Source organism: Hypomesus transpacificus, chromosome 17, assembly GCF_021917145.1.
Source record: "Hypomesus transpacificus isolate Combined female chromosome 17, fHypTra1, whole genome shotgun sequence".
NCBI lineage: Eukaryota > Metazoa > Chordata > Actinopteri > Osmeriformes > Osmeridae > Hypomesus > Hypomesus transpacificus.
In genome coordinates, this window is record NC_061076.1 from 15,106,342 (window position 1) to 15,127,921 (window position 21,580).

At 45.2% G+C, this 21,580-nt stretch overlaps 3 protein-coding genes across 3 annotated transcripts; all 3 read right to left on the reverse strand.

The window, feature by feature from the left end:
• Positions 1 to 1,539: 1,539 nt before the first annotated feature.
• LOC124479516 (alpha-2-macroglobulin-like protein 1) lies at positions 1,540 to 12,614 on the reverse strand. The gene is made up of 35 exons (XM_047038283.1): positions 12,594 to 12,614; positions 11,937 to 12,043; positions 11,456 to 11,639; positions 10,797 to 10,953; positions 10,553 to 10,605; positions 10,430 to 10,450; positions 10,143 to 10,311; positions 9,986 to 10,067; positions 9,674 to 9,903; positions 9,455 to 9,564; positions 9,132 to 9,296; positions 8,817 to 9,047; positions 8,342 to 8,512; positions 7,855 to 8,004; positions 7,591 to 7,755; positions 7,397 to 7,469; positions 6,634 to 6,733; positions 6,236 to 6,461; positions 5,979 to 6,105; positions 5,768 to 5,889; positions 5,640 to 5,691; positions 5,458 to 5,541; positions 5,185 to 5,361; positions 5,009 to 5,090; positions 4,746 to 4,902; positions 3,568 to 3,642; positions 3,323 to 3,488; positions 2,985 to 3,181; positions 2,693 to 2,905; positions 2,497 to 2,612; positions 2,319 to 2,409; positions 2,171 to 2,230; positions 1,905 to 2,010; positions 1,789 to 1,827; positions 1,540 to 1,604 (listed from the first exon to the last, which is right to left on the reverse strand). Exons 2-35 carry the CDS (start codon positions 12,005 to 12,007, stop codon positions 1,594 to 1,596), a joined length of 4,233 nt encoding a protein of 1,410 aa, XP_046894239.1. The 5' UTR covers positions 12,008 to 12,043; positions 12,594 to 12,614; the 3' UTR covers positions 1,540 to 1,593.
• A 1,810-nt stretch (positions 12,615 to 14,424) lies between these two features.
• LOC124479365 (bone gamma-carboxyglutamate (gla) protein) lies at positions 14,425 to 15,985 on the reverse strand. The gene is made up of 4 exons (XM_047038100.1): positions 15,836 to 15,985; positions 15,484 to 15,525; positions 15,112 to 15,205; positions 14,425 to 14,774 (listed from the first exon to the last, which is right to left on the reverse strand). The coding sequence occupies exons 1-4, from the start codon at positions 15,891 to 15,893 to the stop codon at positions 14,672 to 14,674; spliced, it is 297 nt and encodes a 98-aa protein (XP_046894056.1). The 5' UTR covers positions 15,894 to 15,985; the 3' UTR covers positions 14,425 to 14,671.
• Positions 15,986 to 17,786: 1,801 nt separating this feature from the next.
• Positions 17,787 to 21,580, reverse strand: LOC124479361 (matrix Gla protein). Its single transcript, XM_047038095.1, has 5 exons — positions 21,480 to 21,580; positions 19,810 to 19,881; positions 19,562 to 19,591; positions 19,209 to 19,326; positions 17,787 to 18,527 (listed from the first exon to the last, which is right to left on the reverse strand). The coding sequence occupies exons 2-5, from the start codon at positions 19,868 to 19,870 to the stop codon at positions 18,386 to 18,388; spliced, it is 351 nt and encodes a 116-aa protein (XP_046894051.1). The 5' UTR covers positions 19,871 to 19,881; positions 21,480 to 21,580; the 3' UTR covers positions 17,787 to 18,385.

Sequence of the window (21,580 nt, forward strand, 5' to 3'; positions counted from 1 at the left end):
AAAATTCAGATTGCAGGAATTCTTGAAATTCAGATTGCAGGAATTCAGATTCTTGAAATTCAGATTGCGGAAATTCAAATTCAGATTGCGGAAATTCAGATTTTGTATGAACTAGGCCAAAGGTGAAACAGCTTGCTTTCACAGGGAAAAGTAGACCATTTAATAAATAGTTTTCGATGGACTCGAACGGGATGTGGATGGTTTGTCGTCCCCGTCCCATTCGAGGCTCCACAGCATCCAGCCGTTCCAGGACTGAAGAGCGGTTTACTATGGCAACCTCATTAATGTGTACGTCTGTGACGGCAGAGTATGCAGCCAAGCTCTCTGTGACTTGTTCTACTCGGTCACGGGCATCAGACTCAGATATATTATTAGTATCTACCAGCTCAGCTAATTCTATCAGTGTCTGCACAATTTGAGGGAGCGCCATGATCTGTGATGCGTCCTCTAAAGACCCGGCAATTCAATCAATTTCCCGGCACATTTGCCATGTAATGCAATGCGTATGTGCACACCGCCCCCTACCGAACAAGATGGGTAGCTCGGTCAGCAGGGAGCTGAAGAAGAGCGGCTACTGACGTCACTCTACTGCGCCGCTCAGAATGCATTTTCGTTTTCGAATTATGGGCAGTTCTTTGCGGGCAGAACATGAAAATGAAAATGCAATGTCCGCTCTGTTTTTTTTTTTGATTATGGCATAACATGTGCAGTCTTGAGGAAGAAAATGCAAATGCAAATAGGATGATTGATTACTAATTTTATTTATGAGTCAAATAATGCAGCCACATTCTTAAAATGAAAATGCATTTCTGGAAATGCATTTGAATTTGAATTGTGGTCACGATTTTGCAGCCACGTTCTGAAAATGAAAATGCATTTCTGGTAATGCATTTGAATTTGAATTGTGGTCACGATTTTGCAGCCACGTTCTTGAAAATGAAAATGCATTTCTGGAAATGCATTTTCATTTGAATTGTGGTCACGATTTTGCAGCCACGTTCTTAAAATGAAAATGCATTCCTGGAAATGCATTTTCATTTTCAAATTTTACATTTCAAATTGAATTTTGGTATCTATTTGCTGGGGCATATTTTGAAAATTAAATTTCAAATGTCTTTTTCGTTTTCATTTTAATTAAGTGAAAGAATGAGCAGTCTTAAGGAAGAAAATTAAAATGCAAATAGGATGATTGATTACTAATTTAATTTATGAGTCAAATAATGCAGCCACATTCTTAAAATGAAAATGCATTTCTGGAAATGCATTTTCATTTGAATTTTGGTCACGATTTGCTTCCATACAAATTCCTTTCTAGAGAGAGTTCTTTGAATTAACCTACCACCTAGCCTGGCGGTCAGACCAATTTAGCCCCGCCCTCAAAACAATTGGTCGGGAAGTTGGGTCTGGGGAAGCTCGGTTGGGGGAAAAAAAACAGGAGCTGTTCGGACCAATGAGTCAGGGCGGGCTTTATACGATGATGGACAGATGATCAAATCAAAATAGGTGGGTTTAGCTAAAGAAACACAGTAGAGCAGATTTGGTAAAAGCTTTTATTGGTCAGATACAGGAAATGTAATGCAGATGTCCATCCTTTTACATGTCACCTGTGGAAATAACTGGGTCAGAAGTTGCACGTGCTTGTTGCTACAGTGAGACATCCTACTGCCCCATTTCAATAACATTTATTCATTTAGCAGACAACAATCTCCTGTAAAAAGTAATCAAAAGACAAAGTTATGTTCACGGTGGGGGGCAGGAACTGCAGTGAAGCAGAGATGATCAACTTACTCGCACAGGTAGAGGTGTACTCACAAACCCCCTCGTCACCTGAGGAAAGATGCATAGAAATTGAGCAAACAGCACTTTATAACCCCCCATTGCGTCCATGTGGCGCACATTCATACTTTTCTGGTAGTAGTCGTAGACTTTGACCACAGCAGGTTGGAGGTTCTTGACAGGAAAGTCTTCCACCATGACGAGTGTGTAGGACATGGTCTCCATCCGCTTCAGCTGGAAAACAAGGCCTTGCATTAGACTGCAATTTCATAAATACTGGCAATGCACCCATTTGAAATGAACTGTTAAGTTGTAATTTTTACAGCTGTGTTTTTGTAGATGACTGGACAGATAGTTGGACCAGTAGTTCCAATTCAGCTTAGGGTTCACCTACCTGTTCTACGTAGATGATCACATGTCCATCCTTCTCATCAACACGCTTTGAAGCCTTCATCTGGAGGAACACAATACGAACAGTTACAGTAGGATGGTAGTGTAGAGGTATCAAGCCACTTGTAGTGCACACAAACATCTGAACTCACAGGGTTCACTGAGGTCTTGTCTAGGATGAAGCCGGAAAGAAGTTTGATGTCAATAATAACCATGTTGGTCTCATCCCGGTGACCACTGTACCTACAAAAGTTGATAGAAGTCACATGTCAGTCCTGCTTTAACTCTAAGGATGTTATTCCAGTTGGCTTGGTCTAAGAGGGCCAGTACCTGACATTAACCACCAAGATGAGGGAGGGTTTGGGTTGACACCTATCGACCACCTCAACTGTCAAAGTAAAGGCAGAGACATCTGGACGAGGGGGGATGTTGTAATGCAGAGCGATCTGGAACAAGTTGGAGGTCAGAAAACTGCAGTAAGGTCAGTGATGTTAGAGGCGGGAGGGGGGGGGGCGTACAGTCTGACCTGGACAAACACACAGCTCTCCCCTTCAGCCCTGATCCGGTACTCTCCAGGAACCTGCTTTAGTGGCTGCTCCTGGTACAGCAGGCAGTTCTGCTGGTCCACCCTGAAGTCCTGCCTCCAGTCACCAGAGGTCACCACCACTGTAGTAGCACCTCCTGGACTGTAGGTGGCAGCACCGAATTTTGCCAGGGCCTGCAGTGCCACCACTGAGTCCTGGTGAGAAAGGTCAGTAGACAATGTTAGTGTACAAGTTTGTCTTAAATTAGTTTAAATGGAATGTGGGTATCCTTACTTGTGTAGACGAGAAGCCTCCATTGTAGTCCTGTTGCCTGACCAGCCAGAAGACGATGGTGGATGCGTAGTCCAACCCGAAACCTTCCATCACCGGTCCGGACAGAAGCGAGAGCAAAACATACGAGGTCATCTCCACAGAGATGGAGTTCAGGCCAGTCCCAGAAGTGGCTTTTCTCTCCCAGTGACGAGCACCGTCTGGAAGGCGTGTTCTCAGCATCAGGAACAGTCTTCACACACAACCCTACCTTTGCGTCTCATCATGGCCCCTCCTAATCGAGGCTAGTTGTTCTATGATGCTAACCCATGTGCACCAGTCAGACTCGTCTAGCCAGGTACCTGTGACATGGGCAGCCAGGTCCAGGTAGGTGATCAGCATGCGCCGTGTGTCCTGGTCTCCTGCCAGGGTGAAGGTGTAGGAGAGCAGGGCTACAGTGTAGAGGTTATCCACTGGGTTAGCTATTGCAGTCCGTAAGCAGCCCAGACAGGTCACAACCATGGGGTCCTGGGGACACAGGCAGAGTCAAGCTAAGGGGTGTGACTACAGGGACGTTACAGCCATACTGTAGACCGTCTCCACCTACAGTGGTGTTATACCCCAGCTCCAGCAGGGCTGCAGTGACGTAGGCAGTCAGGGACACGTCGTCACTCACGCCTCCCTGAAAGTCACAAGACAAACGGAAACAAAGTTGGTGTCATGGGCCGAAAACTGTATGAAGTACCCCATTTTGGTCTATGTGGCAATATTAGAACTACAATGGAACATTTCTTAAAATATAGCCCCACTAAGCATTAAACTGAAAGCACCATTGATTACACAAGCATGTTATTAAAATGACCGTCAGAGGTCACAATGAGAACATTACATATTTGAGTAAGCAAAAGATGAGCCAAGACCACGGCTCTGTTGTGGACTTATTCCGCACAATGTCACTCCGACCTGTTCGGAACAGACGGTAGCATCAGATAAGAGATGAACTAAACGGCAGAAAGACTGTACGTTCATTGTAGATAGAAAGGGTCTTTTGGGACCGATGCAAACTGACACTGATTAGATCAATCAGGGAAAGTTATTCACACAGGCAGGTTCAAGGTACAATTATGGGATTGCCCATCAACTGGACAAATGCTTTCTGCAAATTGTTTAGCTAGGTTCTCCCTGGTGCTTGAGAAACCTAGCAAATGTTCCTTTGTTGATGAAACAATAAAGGCAATCTGCATCTGAACTTGACTCAGACTCTCCGCCTCTAAGACACAACTTGGTTTAGTGGAAGCTAGCCACAACATTAGCCAACAGGGCTACGACAAAGAACCGCTTCGTTTTAGTTTGCAGCCACTGGTTCTCAGGTCGGTCAACACAGCCAGGCATAGGCAATTTTAGGTTTTAAAACTGGGGGTGCAAAGGGTAGTGAATGCATTTATGCAACAAACAAAAAAAGTAGTAGATCTTATTTTTTATTTTTTTACAATTACAGTACAACAAACCATGATAGAAGACACAGCTGACATTACATAAATCTAGTTTTTACATTAATTTGAACAAGCAAAGGCACCCCCTGCAAAATCAATGTGGCCAGGTATGTGGGGTTAAATGTTTGATCGCATGCAGTGTCCACATTCAGGGTCCAAAGGGGCCCTAGATAACACTAATCATCTGGTTAAAGGCTTAAAGCTTTCAGTGACAATGTTTGTCAGGTCATGACGGTCACTGTACAAGTCAGGGCCAGGTAGGGAATAGTCATCCTGCTCCTTCTGCCTTTACCTGCATGGCATTGTGGAAGAGCTTCCCCACAGAGGTGATGCAGCCATTAGGCTGCTGCAGACTGGCCAACCAGGACTTCGCCATGGTGATGTGGATGGGGTCGATAAACACGAAAGGCTGCGCCCCTCCGAAAGACTTCATTACAAAGGTGGTCAACCTGTGGCCACAAACGCACATGTCGGCAGCCAAACATGTAGTACAGCCAGTTTGAGATTCATTTGCTCAGACAGCATCTTGGGCATGTATTGACCAAGTAGACCCACCAGGTGTTGCCAGATTCATCCCCCTGGCCAAAGGCACTGTACGAGCCATCAGTATGTCTGTAGTTGAGCTCATTTTGATAACCTGAATAAGAGAATCCAAACCTAACAGTTGAAAACGCATCACCACTCACAGCCAGTCATTCAAGCCTTCCCACCGGCTTGTGCCTCTGACTCACCACCCTGCAGGAAGACGACAGCCTTGTCCTTGATCTCAGTGGTCAGTTGATGGGTACTCTGCAGGTACTCCAGGATGTAGACGATGGGGGCAAACTGAAGCATGTTCTGCTCTCCACAACCGAAGGGCATGGCCAGCAGGCTGCCCACATTCATCAAGGCTCTGCCCATCAAGTCACCTGAAAAGAGGCACCAGATGGTCTTTATTAGAGCCAATTAAATTGCCACGTGGCAGCAGTACTGAAGGGTGAGGGTACAGTACTGGAGGTTCTTACCCAGGACAGAGAGCGAAGCCTTGGCTGATCCAATCACAAAATCAGCCGGCAGCTGCAGAGAGATAGTCTGCTCTACTGGACCCGCTGGAGACCGCAAGTGGACAAGAGCATTACCCATTAGAAGCGCCAACATGTGCAACCCACCAGTGTTGATATTACACCAGCATTAGTAGCAGGCTCACCTGCAGGGCAGAGGAGGGCGTTGTAGCTGTCAGTCTTAGGGATCCCCTCAGCCTACAGGTAAAGACATTAATCTAACATCCTGGAGTTCATATGGGCTTGAACCCACAACATTGATGCAGCAACTCACCTCCACCAAGAATGTCTGGACCACCGTGTCAATGCGGCTCATCTTGGGAACAGTGGGCAGGCTCTTGCCACAGTGAACGATGGTCGTTAGGGCCTCTGCACTCACCTTCACACTCACCTCCCCTAGTCAAAAAAACACCATCAAGGGTCAAGCCTTGCATGATCGAGTGCCTACAAAGTTCATATTCCCCCCTCCTCATCCTCCTCAGCACCTAGAGCGGTGGGGGTGACGAGCCACTGGAAAGTTCTGCTCTCATTGGCACACAGACACAGCTGGTACTGGCAGTCAACACAGGAGGTGATGCTGAACTGGTCTGATTGTGACACGGTCACCTTGACCTGAGGAACAAAGACAGGGCATTCAGGACATCTCATCCTCAACACATGGAACCAGTCGTTGGTTAGTAACACCAGTATAATCGAGCCCGCCTCCTGCAAACTGCCGCAAGACAAGGAGCTCCTCATTTACCATGATGCACGTGGAGAGGTAGTTGAAGACGGTGGCCCGGAGGGCGAACACCTCTCTGCGGATGACTGAGAACGGTAAGGTGAGGCTGACGAAGAAAGGCTGAAAGGCTGTGAGGGTCGTACTGGGAGCCAGACCCAGACCCCCGGGGGACGTGCAGAAAGCTCCAGAAGCCCATGTGGTAATGGTGTCAGGGACGGTCTTCTCAACTGTCATGGCACCAGAGTCTCTGGAGAGGGAGAACCTACTGGGTTAGTCTGAAGAATCTAACAGCACCTCAGGAGTAGTTGGCACGTTCAACATGTCACAATTCAAGGCCGGTCAAAGCATCGTAATGACGCTGTACTTTAATGCCAAACTACAACACATCTATTGAATGCTCATATCAACAGGTGACTTACCCAACAGGCACCAGGTCCCAGATCCAGGTCTCTGGGAAGAAAGTTCGCAGTGTCTCTTTCGGGACGATGTCAGCTGAACCACCGAGGGGGGCATTCAGCACTGGGAGATAAAGTTTAGGGGCTCATGGTCAGTCCCAATAGCCTGGTCCTAAACCAGACTCTCGTACATTTCATTTGTACAGAGTCTGGCCTCGCTCTATTGACAAGCGTTGACTTCTTTGTAGAAAGGGTACTCTGTTGAAGTTAAAAACTAATTGGATCTGCCCAGAGCCACTCTGATCTGCCATAACCAATCGCTAGTGTTCGCCTTAGCCAATTCCTTCACCACTACTGTAACAGAGCTAGCTGCCGTAGCTGGAAAATCAACCTGTTCCCGAACCCCGTGGGGAGTTTAAATTAATTAAACTCAGCAAAACTTGTTCTTGCTCCGGCTTTAGTTTATAGATATTCGGCAGCGTTGTCACAACAGACCGAATGGCTTCGCTCGCATCTTTCTCCGCCGCCATCAAACTACAACGCAAACTAGCGCCTCTCTTTTTCGCCGGTAGAAAATCAACTTGCAAAATCTGACTTGCGTACCGAATGGCCAGACCGAGTACAGAAGCAAAATCCAAATTGAGTGGAAGTACGTAGGAGGGCTACGGTCTCAACATGTCTGGGAAAAATCTCAACTGTTCATAGAATGCTGAAAATGAACTTATGAAACCTTAACCCAGTATAAATGTGATGTGCATGGTTGAAATATTGTGCCGCATGAACATACCAGGGTGAGAGTAGAATGTACAGTCAAAAGGTCTCTGCACATCAGAGTTGGTCATGATCTTCATGCCTATAGACTAAAAAAAAGAGAATTACACTACAAAAATCAGGGTTTAAAAAATTATAGTAAGTCACTGCAACATTTGTATCAAATGAAGCTTCAAAACAAAAGAAATAGCACCCCGTGATAGCACTTACTCTGAAGACACCGTAAACATCAGACCTGTAGCTGATTGGAGGTGGCAAGTCCTGTTGCATGGGAAAAGGGTTCAAGGGTCCCTCAGGTCTGCATAGGTTCGATACAGGGTCTTCTATTTTGTAATTGTAGCCCAACAACTGGTGGAGCGGTACTAGTCCATACAGCTACATACAGAAACAAAGGATCACTGCAACGATCAAAACGCAAGCAGTAACTTGTCAGATGGTTCCAGAACATGTGGTCAGATAAGAGCAGTAGGTTACTGAATTGATGTTGAGCTCTTCTCCAGGCTGCAGCAGCAGGACTGACTGGTCGATGGACCTCACGGAACAGAGGGAGCCTGGCTGGGCCTTCAGCATCAGGGACACAGACCCTCCAGGTAGTGCCTGGAGCGAGGAAAACTGTAGAGACACCTGCATACACAGCATAAACTTTACATAGCCAATACAGAAGAACACATGGCATATGAAGAGGGATCAAATATACATGCATGGAAAGCTTGTTAGGGTTGAGATTAGGAAGCCCTCTTTCAATGTACAATGCTGGTTGTGCTGACCACATCTGCACCCCCCCCCCCCTCTACACACCTCCTGTTCAGAGGGCTTCAGGAGCTTCATTTACCGTCTGATCAGTCATCCAAGGGGAATCCTGTACAATCTGACAACTAAAGTTTACTGGTAAAATTTTGAACCTTAGTGGGGACCATACAGCTATGACTAGGTACTACACAGGCTGAGGAGACAAGCATACCTTGTTCTTGAGGCAGAGCTCGACAGGGAAGTCCAGGCTGTCGGCCACAATCACTCCATTGGGCATGATTGTGTACACAACCACTTGGGCCACTGGGGCAAGCTCATCAACACGCTCAAGTGGCACACGCAAATTCCCTCGGTTTTCTAAAGACAGTCGACAGTGATCAACCTACATGAAAAGTAATACAGAAGATGTGACAAGACAAGACTCCTTGACTGTACCTGACTTCTTCTCAAGAGACGCCCACTTCTCACCACACTGCCTCTGGACATCACCTGCAGGACAAATACCAGACCAAGTTTATGCTTTGTCAATGGAATCTGAGCAAAAAACCACTCCACATCCAGGTCAGGCTGTAGTGTAAACCTAGTGTAGCTCTGCTTGCTTACATAAAGCATGTTACGCCATCTTAAATTTCAGTTCGAGACCATTCCCTCGTTGGTGCCATGTCAAGACAACGGTCTCATCTCACCATATAAAAGAAGTCCAGAGTCTTTTGGCCCTTATCGAGTTCCTCCCCCTTGACAAAGTAGGTGGCGAGTATGACAGCATCTGTGTTGCAGGATAATCTCTGGCTGGCACCCTGGAGAGATACTGAGCTCCTGCTCTTGGAGTAGAAGGCTGTGATGTAGTGGTAGGCCGGGAAGTATCCTGGAATGCGTGTCGGTCCAAAAAAATTAGCTTCTTCCAAATTTAAGAGAGCCTGAAAACACAAGAAAACCAGGGGTGGAACTCCATCACGTGCTAGACAAGGTCACCCTTTTAAAATGGAGGGTGGAAGGCAGACCTTCAAATATACAGGATCCTTCCAGGTGGTGGTGACCAGAGAGAAGGGGACCATGCCACTGCTGTCTGTGGTCAGGGTCCAGTTCTCCGACTGCCCATCTGTATTCAGGATCAGGTAGACCAACTCGTTGGCAGCGGGGGAGAAGTCTGGGCGCAGCACCTTTATCTGGAAATCACAGGACAAAGATTCATGCAGCACTACACCAAAGCGGTCTGCTTTAAATCATTCAATATATATACATAGCTTGGAGCAGTGACCATTTCAAAATGTGAAATTGATAATGTGCCGCCTAGTTCTACTACGGCTGACGGTTGAGTGTTCACCTTGCCCTGGACAAGGTTGCCAGGTCTGAAGTATGAGGGGACACCCTCAAACATGATATCTCTGATAAAGCTGGTGAACCTGGCACTGCCTTGGCCCTTTACGACAACCCCTGGTGGAAGGACAGACAAGGGAAGATGACATCCGTTTGAGCACCATGAATAGGCTCCATTGTCAGCATCTCCCTTTTCCACTTAACGGACCCATTCTCCTCTCCTTACCTGTCCCACTCTCCTCTAGTTCCGCATGCACATCAAAGACATCCTGATACCCATGTTGGTCCAGTCTGAACAGAGTCACGTCCACCACTTGTGTTGCACAGCCGCTTGGATCAGTCAAACCAAGGTTATACTTCTCGCAGATGTTGGAGTCTCCTTCTGGTTGATACCCAAATGAAGACCTGCAGACTTCAGCCCTCACCGAGCCCTGGACAGGCTTCCCATACGTGTACCTGAGGACCAGCACACTCAGCTCAATACCAATGGAAAACTGGTCTAAGGGAGTCACGTGACCAAGGTTTCTTGAAAACGTACTTTCCGCACACCGTCAGTGTGACCTCAGTGTCCAGGATGTTGACGCTGGGCAGAGACACCGTCACCTCGAACTTGGGCAGAACTGGAATTCAGACAGTGTTAGAGCAGAACCTCCCATCACCAGGGGCTTGAACACACATGTAGGGCCCATTCTGACCATATTCTTTGAGGTTGAAGCCAGTGGAGGTCTCCTGGCCCTTCTCGTTCCAGACGGTGATGACGTATCGGCCCAGAGGGGCCTCTGCTGTGGTGGGGTGGGAGAGGTCCAGCATGCCACTGACCGTTGAAAGGTCCAGCCACTGAGCGATGCGGTTGGAGTTGGGATCCTGAGAGCCCATCAGAAATGCAGAAAGTGTGTTTAGCGTCAGAGGGGAGGGGAATCTCCAGAAAAGGGCTTGCATGCCTGGGGTTAGTCCTTCAAATACCAAGTATGTGTGGTCTTACCTGAATCTCTACAGTTTGATACTGGGGGAAAGAGAAAGTGTAAAGCAAAGTTGAATGAATGAATGAAGCTACTGGAGGAAGGTAAGGATTAAAAACTTGGAGCAGTCTCAGGATATAGCTCACCTTCTGGTTGTACATCCCAAAACTGGAAGTCAGAGAGACGACGCGGAACTGAACTGGAAAATTGTCAGAAAATGTCAATACAGGAACAATCCCATCCAGCCAGTAGGCTTGGATTGTTTGTAGACTTGCAAGCGTGGCACAGACTAGCCATGCGCAAGTCAACTCCCATTTTGTATTCTACACCAAGCAGAGCAAAGGGGAAAAGAAACACATTAGAAGGGTCTCCAACAGGAATACCACCTACCCTTCTGGCCAGGTTTGTAGATGGGCTTATCTGTCTGGATGATGGTGATGACGTTAGAGGTGCTAATGAGGATCTTTGTCTCCTTGCTCATCGAGTCTTTGTATCCAGTCAGAGAGACACCGAGGGTGGCCACAGTCTCAAGCACCACAGATGGTACCTAAAAAACATCTGGACATGGGCATCGTGGCAGGCAAAACACATGGAATACAGATCTCAGCATGGAGTTCACACCTCCAAAGCCAGAAACAGCCATGTATGCATTAAGATCTAGTTAAGCATGGAGGACACTTGGCTTGGGTCGTGACAAAGGTTTTACCTTAGCCAATCTACAGTACTTTAGTATTAGGGTTAGTATAGTCGATTATTTATTGCTATCTGTATATTTAGGAAGTTTCACTTATTTAAGCTCAGCATAGATGTCAATTATGTTCTGTTTACTATATGTTATGTTATGCCAGGTGCTTGCGTTGTCTTGTCTTAAGAATTTCAGTGCCCAGTCTGATCTTGTGTTGTTCTGTGTACCTGACAATAAAAGACTTGAACTTGTACTTGTTGGAGCCAGTGGTTCTACAGTTTAGATCAACAAGCTAAGTTTTTACAATTGAACCACATAGTGGGAGGGAGGGGGACAGACAGAGGGGGGGGGGGGGGGGAAATACCTCGAATGGGAGACAGTAATTAAAGCCCCAGTTGACTCTGGTCTCCAGCAGCCTGGCTAACTGTCCCTGCTCCAGTTGAAGTGTCACCACGAGGGAAAGTGGCTCCGTGGGCTTGTGAACATGGACACACAGGGTCTCCATGCTCCCACCCACCACCTGGGAGCTCATCGTCACCAAGTAGATGCTAGAGGACAAGACATGGATCAGTTGGCTGCCAAAATACACAACTCATCTAGGCTTGTCTCGACTCCGGCAGGAGTCACCAAGTTAATGGTTTTCATGACTGCATTGAGAGATAACATAAGCCACCAAGTGGATGAAGCAGGTGCATTCATTCTAGCCTCATGCACGGAGCAGAGTTGTCAAGTAGCTAGGCAATGTGTGCACAACAAATTAAAGTGTAGTTTGCTCATCTTATAATCTAGGACACATAATTACACATTTCAAATGGTTGGTATGGCAGTAGGCAAAGCGTACTTACGATTCATTGAACATGCGCGACGTCGCAGTTGGCAAAAGCGCACAAGCCATTACTAAAGCGATGAACAGCATTTTTGGTTCGAAGACGGTACGGTCCGTGTTGGACAGCTACAAAGAAAAAGATCGGTCAGAAAATGTTCTCCGACCGGTAATTCCTAACAACTGACTGGATACGTCTATTTGTAGCAGAGAACACCCCTTCCAATTGGTTATTTTTTTTCCCACCTACATCCTCACGTTTCTTTGATTAAATCCACCAGTTTAACCTCTTTAACTCCGTCAGTGCATGCAAACCCTTTGGCTCTTTACACCTGAATGACTGCCTGCTTGCAGATAAAGCTCCTCCACATAGCCTATTACACTATAAATGGACTGCTATCGAGCATATGTGGTCCTGCAATATATTACTATGGGATCAAAAACCTAGGCTTAATGTAGAACCGTCATCAAATGGATATTGTCAATATTTTATTGAAAAAGTCTTTCAACATGTATAACCAGCTAGCACAAGGTTTAATCTCTTACACTTTGTGCCTATTGTATAAGTCAAACCCCACAACTAAATGAATCTTGCCACACCCTTGCACCTAGCATTGTTGTTTATAAACAAATTATTATTATATTAGCCCACTTTACCAGACAAGCTTTCCCACATTACCTGAAAATGCTGCCTGAGTGAGAGAGGGGGTCATGTTATGTTTGAAAGTGTGTAGCTTCTATAATATTGTGTATTCCCATTTCATTCCAACATGAAAATGTTCCTAAGCCCTAAAACGATGTACAAAAACACCACTGGCGCGAGTTAACAGTTATTTTGTACGTCTACTGGAGCCTCTACCAAAAAGTGTCCCACATTACCTGAAATCACCCTATATGAAAAATAATAATACCGATAGTTTCACGAGACGTATCAGACGTATCAGAACGCCAGGCAAACTGTCTGTCACCGTCACTAAAGAACTTGTTCTTCTACACTCTTTGCCGTCACTCAACTTAATTGTTACCCTGCACGTAGACTAAGGAGCGTGGCTTTTAAAAATGCCGGACAATAACTCTACCTTCGGTTCAAGTCCGCCTGTAAAGCGAAAGAGGCTGTCAAAATACAGAAATGAGTGGCAGACGGAGAACAAGTGGGTCAGTCCCGTCATGGGAAATGAATTCAAGGCAAACCACAGGGTATTTTCTGTGTCCCTGGTGGCCTGCCGAGATGCCTCTCGAAGGTCACAGTAAAAAGATTTAGCTGCCTCTCGAGGGTCAATGATGATTGTAATGACTTGGCATCCTAATAATACAGTTGCCTCCTCGATCTCTTAAAGAAGCCCTTCCCTTTCAACAATATATGTTCTGATCAGCTTGACAGCAAACAGTATATGATTCAGAACTAAATGCATTGTTAATTTATGTTCACAACTAATTTTATTGTTAATTTAATTTCACCAATAAATGTAGGCCTATTGTTTAAATATGCTTCATAGTGGTCTTTGTTGGTCTTTGTAGGTCATTTGCTATTTCTGCGTTTATCAATGGTTTCTTGCTTTTTCCAAATAGCTACACCAAATAGTTCATTTTGACAGCCCAACATTTTGTCCAGGATCTGATCCTTAAAGCCCGTACGATGATTGGTTTTAAATAAAAAAAAATACTTTGCTGTGATTCTTATTTCGTTTAACAGTAGACTTCCAATTTCAATATATGACTGAAAAAACTTGGCACAGATGCCAGTTTAGTTATGTTTAGTCAAGGTCAAACATTTGATGGCACATAAATATAAGAAAAACAAATGTTTTGCTTTAGGGGCATCTTTAATATAATTTATACAGCTCTGTTTTACTCTTATGTTGAGATTGGCATTTACATTTAAATTGATGCATAAAAAGCACAAAAAGAAGAAAAAGAAGTATTTAACACTCAAAATCTTGAAGGGGACGACCCCCAGACCCCCGTTTGATTATTTTCCGCTTACACGGGGGCCACTGCTAAGGTGTCCCTTATTTAACCACATTGGAGGTGGCAACCCTAATTAGGCTGTTCAATGTGTCCATTGAAGCCCAGAAGGCAGACATGGGCTTCATGTTCAAGTGTTGAATTTAGCCAAACATGGCTTCAGTTCCCTGTGATATATTGATATTCTTTGGGTAAGATTCATACAAAGTTGGTCACACAGTTGTGACTGCACGCTTAGGCCTAGTACAATTCTAATATTTTTCTAACCAACATCTAACAAATATAGTATTTTCCTTTGTCTTTTAGGTAAAAGGTAGGCTACACATATTTTCAGCGACATATTCGCATTGCCATGTATCCTCTAATGTTTTTGATTGTGTGAAATTTGACCTCGGCTTGCTACCTGTTCAACATGCAGTCTGGACCTCATAATCTGATTTCTCCTACAGCATGACTCTGCCATTATCTTGAATAAATTAGATCTCTTAGGTATTGAAACTTATCTACAGTGTTGGTGAAATGAAACACAGACAATTGAAGATAACTAATATGTATTTGATTTCTTTATTTAAGGCTTAGTTGAACAACCAACTTTTCTATGTTTACAGAGGCAGTAGCTACCCATCTGACCCCCCCCCCCCCCCCCCCATTCCTTAACCCTTTCTCTCTCTCTGCTTCCCTAACCTCAAATATGACTTTGTTCATGTTGATTTATTCAAGCTCCAAATCTCCCATAAATGGTAGTGGGAAAGCATTGGTAAATTGTACAACTAAAACATGATGGTGTGTGGTCTAGTAGGGGATTGGTCCATAGTAGGCAGTATAGGCAGCGACGATTCCGGAGGTGTCCATCAAGTCGTCGCAGGCCTCGTTGAGCTCACACACCTCTCTCAAGCTGGGGGGCGGGGTGGGAGAGGAGGTGACGAGAGGGGGAAAGGAAGAGGAGGCAGGGTAACACAGTGCAAGGAGCAAGAGAAAGAGAGACACGAGGAGGAGACCAGGGAGAAAAGTAGAAAAGGAAGGAGTAAATTAGGCATAGAGAAGGAGGAGATATGAGCAATGGTGTAAAAGGAGAAAACAGGTGGAGGAGGAAGACCAGGTGTTAAACTTAAGGGCTGTCTCAACAGGTACAGCGAGAAAACATGTCAAAAATGTCTATACACAAAATATATCTTTAATCTAAAATGTATCTGTAAAACTCCAATGAGCATGCTGGAGTGTGCCACAGCTACCTTTCCAGCTGAGTCAGAGTCAAGTCTCCAGGGGCAGTACCAGCTCTCTTCTGCCTCACCACAGTGGACGCCTGGTCCTTCTCAACAAACAGACCTACACGCACACGCGCACACATACAAGTAACACCACCAATGCAACCATGTGATCCTAAAACACGATAAGTCATCATTTGAACATGAACATAATGTCAATCGCTGTCATTCGTTTGAAATCCTCACAGCATTTAAACACAGGCATTAGGTATTATGAATACATGAAGCCTTGTACTTATGTTGACTCGCTGGTTAGACAGCTATCTGGAAGGTAAACACTGGTGACACGGCAACAATGTCTAAGAGTTTAAGACACAGAGAGTCTGCACTTATCCTCACCTGCAGGAGAATCAGAATTTGAGGCAGTGGAGGTTGAAGCTTCTGAAGAGACAGGAAAACATACATTCACTGTGGTTAATTTCAGCTTTTAGCTGCATTAAAATATGTTTGAAATTCCAGTTCCATTGGTGTTAGATATTTATTACCTATGTTGTACAATTGTATATTTAATGCATATTTTTTAGTTCACAGTCAGCCTCCTGCATTTCATTTTACATTCTGGGTCCTCCTGATGTTACATTTTAGATGCAATATTTTCAATGTTTTGGTTAGAAACTTCTGAGCACATTTTGTTAAATGTCTCTAGACGCATTCCAGCTGTAGAGAAAAACCTTCATGAGTGTGCTCCTACCTGCGTACAGACACACAGAGGCCAAGGCACACAGGACGAGGATGGACAAAGTCTTCATCTTTCTCCCTGCTTCTGCTTCAAGACGTGGACGATGATCAAGTATGGCCTGAGACTTCTGATTCTCTCTCACACATGTACATAAACACTCTGGGTTTATATTGCAGTTCTGGCCCTCCTTTTGGTTAGAGTATTTGATTGGTCAGGGAATCATGTGTCACACACCCATCACAGCAACATTAAATGCACACACATATAAACAGAACACACAAACATGCAGAATGCACACACACACACACACACACACACACACACACACACACACACACACACACACACACACACACACGAACTCACTCACACAGAATCATAAAAAGTGGGAAGGAGAGATGGACGGAGAGAGAATGAGACATACACATGTGAATTCTCTCACATAACAAACAGGTGTTACACAAGTGCTTTACTCTGCACATATGTTTGTCATGTCTGTTCAGTGCATCTATCATTGAGAAAGTCCCCCCACCCAAAATGCTAAAATAACCTATCACCTCTTGCCAGTCAGCTTTTGGTGCACACCTCACATAGTGTGGAGCAAATTATCTGTTGATTATTTAGAAACCAAATCAGATTTCTTTTTTTTCATGAATGCGACACTAAGAAAAAGTCTAGCATTTGTTAGAAATGAGATATAGAGGTTTTCTGTGAGTGCAGTACCGCCACACAACCTCTAGAGGTCAGACGTCCACAGAACTCCCACGCATCACCCCTGCTGAAGCCACAAATTACGAGTTGAGAGAGAACCAGAGCGTACTAATTTACTTAGAGGAGAAACCGCTGTACCTCGCAGTGCGACACACTTTTAATCACAGGTTTATTCTCTTTAATGATAGAGCGCATTGATTTCCTATAGGAGCAGAAACAGAAAATCAGCTAAACCAAGTCTTAAAGCCACTGTGGTTCGTATTTTTAGTTTAACATACATGTTTTGTCTGGTATACCCAGATGGTTCAGACCCGTCTTAACTACGGGATAAATATAATAAGGGAATGTGTGGCCCAATTGTCTACCTAACCCATATCAACTAATGAAGTAATAATTCCCACTATAGGCCTATTGTTCGGCCATTAAGGAGTATGGCAAGGTAAGAGTTCAACTAGTCTTGTCAAGGGGTCATCGATACTGTTAGTTAAGGTATCTCAAGAGGTTATCATTCTCTCTCTCTCTCTCTCTCTCTCTCTCTCTCTCTCTCTCTCTCTCTCTCTCTCTCTCTCTCTCTCTCTCTCTCTCTCTCTCTCTCTCTCTCTCTGTCTCTCTCTCTCTCTCTCTCTCCTCTCTCTCTATTCTCTCTTTCTCCTCTCCATCTCTCCATCTCTCCCTCCATGAGTTTCTAAGACTGGACAGGGTTCGTCAGACACCACCATGCCCTTGGCCTTCTGGGATGTAATTTCCCTGTCTGGGTCGGCCCCCGTGTCATGTCCTGTCCAGGCACAAGCCTCAGTGTTACAGCCCAGTACAGACAGCCTTCATTACAGACATTCTTTGTGTTGTGGCAACGTTCGAAAAACAACCATCCATACGATCTCTTGGACGGGTTGTTGCCATGTGTACACAAACCAGACTGTACTGCACTGTCCTGTTTGTCAGTCTGTCATTTTATGCATGGACCCACATAGACACATATTTAGATAGGGCAGATTCACTTTCTAAACACATTTGCCAAGCTCCTTGTCCTCAGAAAATCCTACCTCATGGATCTCTCCATCGCCAACATACTGTACTTTGGGGTAATTGACTTCAATGTGTTTGTGACAGCCAGACGATGATGGGATGTATTTCACGTAAGCCCCGTATTCTCCTTGAGGGGACCACACTGGTTACCTGAGCAACCGAAGGAGCTGGACTCCTTGCACCTCAGACGCAACGTGTGGAACAGAGAGGTCAAGCAAAACAACGGTTCCAAAAACAAACCAGTTTAATTCTTCTAAAAGAATGTGTTGATTCTACCAAAGTTACATTTGAATTCTACCAAAAGTACATTTGAATGAGTCAAACAAAAAGAAACCAAAGACACAGAGATGAGAAAGAGACTATTGTCCAAGTGGATAGAGACATAAATCATGTGCAATCCTAGGGTTTCATTCATACGAATCCCTCATAGCTTCTTAATGGTGCAAGGGTGTGATAATGACCGTGGAAAACGGCTGCAGCTTAACGTTGTAGAAAGAGATGTTTCCCATGTGTGCATCATAATATCTATTACTAACTATCATATTATCTATCTTTATCGATCTACGGTTTTTAGACGTGGAATTGTGACGTGAATTGTAACGCAACCATTTTAATGTAACAGATTTGAATGTACATGAATCATTATATACAGTATACATGGTGTGTGTGACATGATCTATGCTATCATGCTGTGTTATGATGGGCTGTGTTGTGTCATGCTTGTATATGAATATGTGAATATGTAGTGCTATTCTCTTTCAGTGGGTGTTAAATGAGCCTCAAGTCAAAGCAGTTCTAACACAGACGGTAAAAAGACTTGGGGGCTTAGAACCGACGACTGACTGGGTCCCGGCCTCCAAAGTATCTCTGGTAGGCCAGCTGGTAACCATAGCTATGGGCGAAGAATCTGCAAGGTACGTAGTCCTCACAGATCTCAGAGCGCCTCTCTGCCGGTGACTTGACCGTCCTGGAGTGAGAGAAAGGGAGGGAGAGAGAGAAGAGAAAGGAGAGAGAGAGAGGGAGATAGGGAGAGAGAGAAGAGAAAGGAGAGAGAGGGAGAGAGAGACGGAGAGAGAGACATAGAGAGAAGAGAAAGGACAGAGAGAGAGTCAAGTCTTTTTGCTGGAAGTAGGTCCAAGTCAATTGTCGTGTGCTCAGTACAACACAAGGTCATTCTGGACAAAGACATTCTTTTTTCATAAACCTGTAACATGGCAAGCAACAACAATGTTGGCTCAGAAGCCTGGCGGTTTTGGCGGGAAAAACTGTAAAGAGTTTGGAGGTCCGTGACAGGATCCCTCGGTAATGTCTGCCAGACGGCAGCAGTTAGAAGGGGACAGAAAGAGAAAGGCACATTGGGTTCTAAACTTGCATTTCATTACTATTTTCTTCCTCTGTGGTGTTTACCAGAAACAGGTGTGCATCTAGCTAGAGGCAGTCTTTTTATTGCCCTTAATGACAAAGGTGGTAGCTATATAATGGTCAAGCTGGTATGTGGCAATGTAGTGTGAGTGTTTGTGCCCATCCTTATCCTTGTGTGTGTGTGTTTGCACATGATCCTATGTGTGTGCACTTTGTATGTGTATGGCATGCTTGTGTGTGTGGTACACTAATGTGTGTGTGGTACACTAATGTGTGTGTGTGTTACCTCATGTAGTTGTAGTTGTTGTAGGAGGTGCCTCGGGCAGGGCTGTTGTACGTGTTCACCCTCTGGGGTCTCTGTTGATTGATGAAGGTATTGGCTCGCGATGGACTCACAAACACGTCTGGAACCGGCGTGCAAGATACAAGCAGCCATTATTAGACCACTGTCCGCTAGATGAACATACTCCAGCACAACGGGTTCAACGCCTTCTCATGGCAGGCAGCATATTGATTATGTATTATTATGTATGAGAGTATTTCATTGCTATAGTAAAGTGAGGCTAAAGTGGGGTTAGATTCGCTATAGGGAGTCGTGCATGTTTTTCCGATTAAAACAAAAAAGTGGGTTGGAATCACCTTCAAAGGATTCTGTGCTTTCCTGTGAATCTATTGGAAAAACATGAGGGGAAAGTTAATCAGAATGTCTGCCTCTGTCACTTTAAGGTACATAAATGGAAGAAACATGAACTCCCATCCAACTCCATGTTAAAATTGATGAATTCATGAATGAAACAGATTAGAGAGAGAGCCAGAACAGAGTGAGTGAGACACAGAGCGAGGGTGAGACAGAGTGTGAGAGAGAGAGACAGAGTGTAGAGACTAACCATGGCAGACACAGAGGGATAGGAGGGCGCAGAGAGCCACATACTCCAGAAGGTTCCTCATCTCGTCTCTCTCTGTCAGGAAACAAAACAAGACAGGTCTCATCATGTGCCCTCTCCACACCTTCCCGAGACAGAAAGAACGCGACAGATAACAAAGAAAATAGCAAATGCAGAGAGGTGAAAATACAGCGAGACAAGAAGAGAGGGGAGGGAGATCGAGAGGGGAGGGAGATCGAGAGGAAATTGGGAAGGAAGGTGAAATGGCTTGTGACTTTCAGCTAGAATGAGGGAACTGTTAGCCCAGTTTCTAAATGAGTCTGTGGGCCGGCGTAACCCAAACATGTGAACCCAGATACATACAGTGTCTACTGTCCACATATGACTTCTCTGAGTCAACAGCCAGATACGTATCTACACCGCTGTGGCTGTGGAGACGAGGGGCAAACAAACTAAATGACAAAGCCAGAGGTATTTTGGAAGAACTGGGCTGAAGGGGTCGGGTTGTGATAAACATGTCCTCGGGCTGACATATCTGGACTGTGTGTAACGGGCCGTGTGTGTGAGGTTCCTGGGAAGAGGTGAGAGGGAGGAGAGACACAAAAAGAGAGGGAGGGAAAGAGAGACGCATGCACAGATTCGCAGACTGGCACATGGACGCATGCAAAAAAAACGTGCGCACACACACACACACACATCGTTGAGTCCTCTCAACAGGTGTTTTACACCTAGACAAACAGCCAGCCAGCCACCCAGATGTACTCAAGACCCCTAACGTTTGCGAACAAACGTCATCCAAAGCACACACACACACGAGCCGTCATGGCAAAAGCCTTTGCCCCTCATCTGGTGTTTGTAGGATTTGGAAGGCTCTGGTATCGTGCTTGGACTCACACAGCAGTCAACAACACACGTCAGCTAGCACACACAGTTGGAGAGGGGACAGCACCAGTCTTAAGAACAGACAGCTACAGGGATAATGGTGAAGGGGGTGGGTGGGTGGGTGGAGGCTGTGTATGTTTGTGTGTACATGGATTGGGGATGTGTATGTGTGTCTGTCTGTCTGCGTCTGTCTGTCTGTCTGTCTGTCTGTCTGTCTGTCTGTCTGTCTGTCTGCGTCTGTCTGTCTGTCTGTCTGTCTGCGTCTGTCTGTCTGTCTGTCTGTCTGTCTGTCTGCGTCTGTCTGTCTGTCTGTCTGTGTCTGTCAGTCTGCGTCTGTCTGTCTGTCTGGGTCTGTCTGTCTCTGCATGTGTGTCTTTCTGTGTGTGTGTTGCAGAGGTGCTGTCTGCTACAGATTTGACCTCCCCCCCTCACTGGAAAACCCCTTAGTCAAGATGTCTGCAACACACACACAACCAATGCACACACACACTAACACACAGCCCCATAGCACACAAACAACCCAGAATAACCACACTGAATGTGAAGTTGGAAACTTGCAGAGTCGATTTCGCCCATTGCTCATGCATTTTTACCACCAACTTCATGAATCTACTGTCGATTATGTGTTGGTTATAGATTGTTTTATAGACTGAATATTCTGTCCTACAAGTAGATGTTATTACAATGTATACAGTATTAGTCTAGTGTGGGTATTGTCAACAGTACCACATAGATTATCATTATCCATAATCCACACATATGCATCAGTAACACAGACAGGTAGTACTTACCTGAGGAGAATAGGTGATATGCGTCCTGGTAAATATCTCAGTCTCTCTGAAACTCTTTTACTCTCAGTGACTCATGTCTTAATTCTGTTTAGGCTTTTATA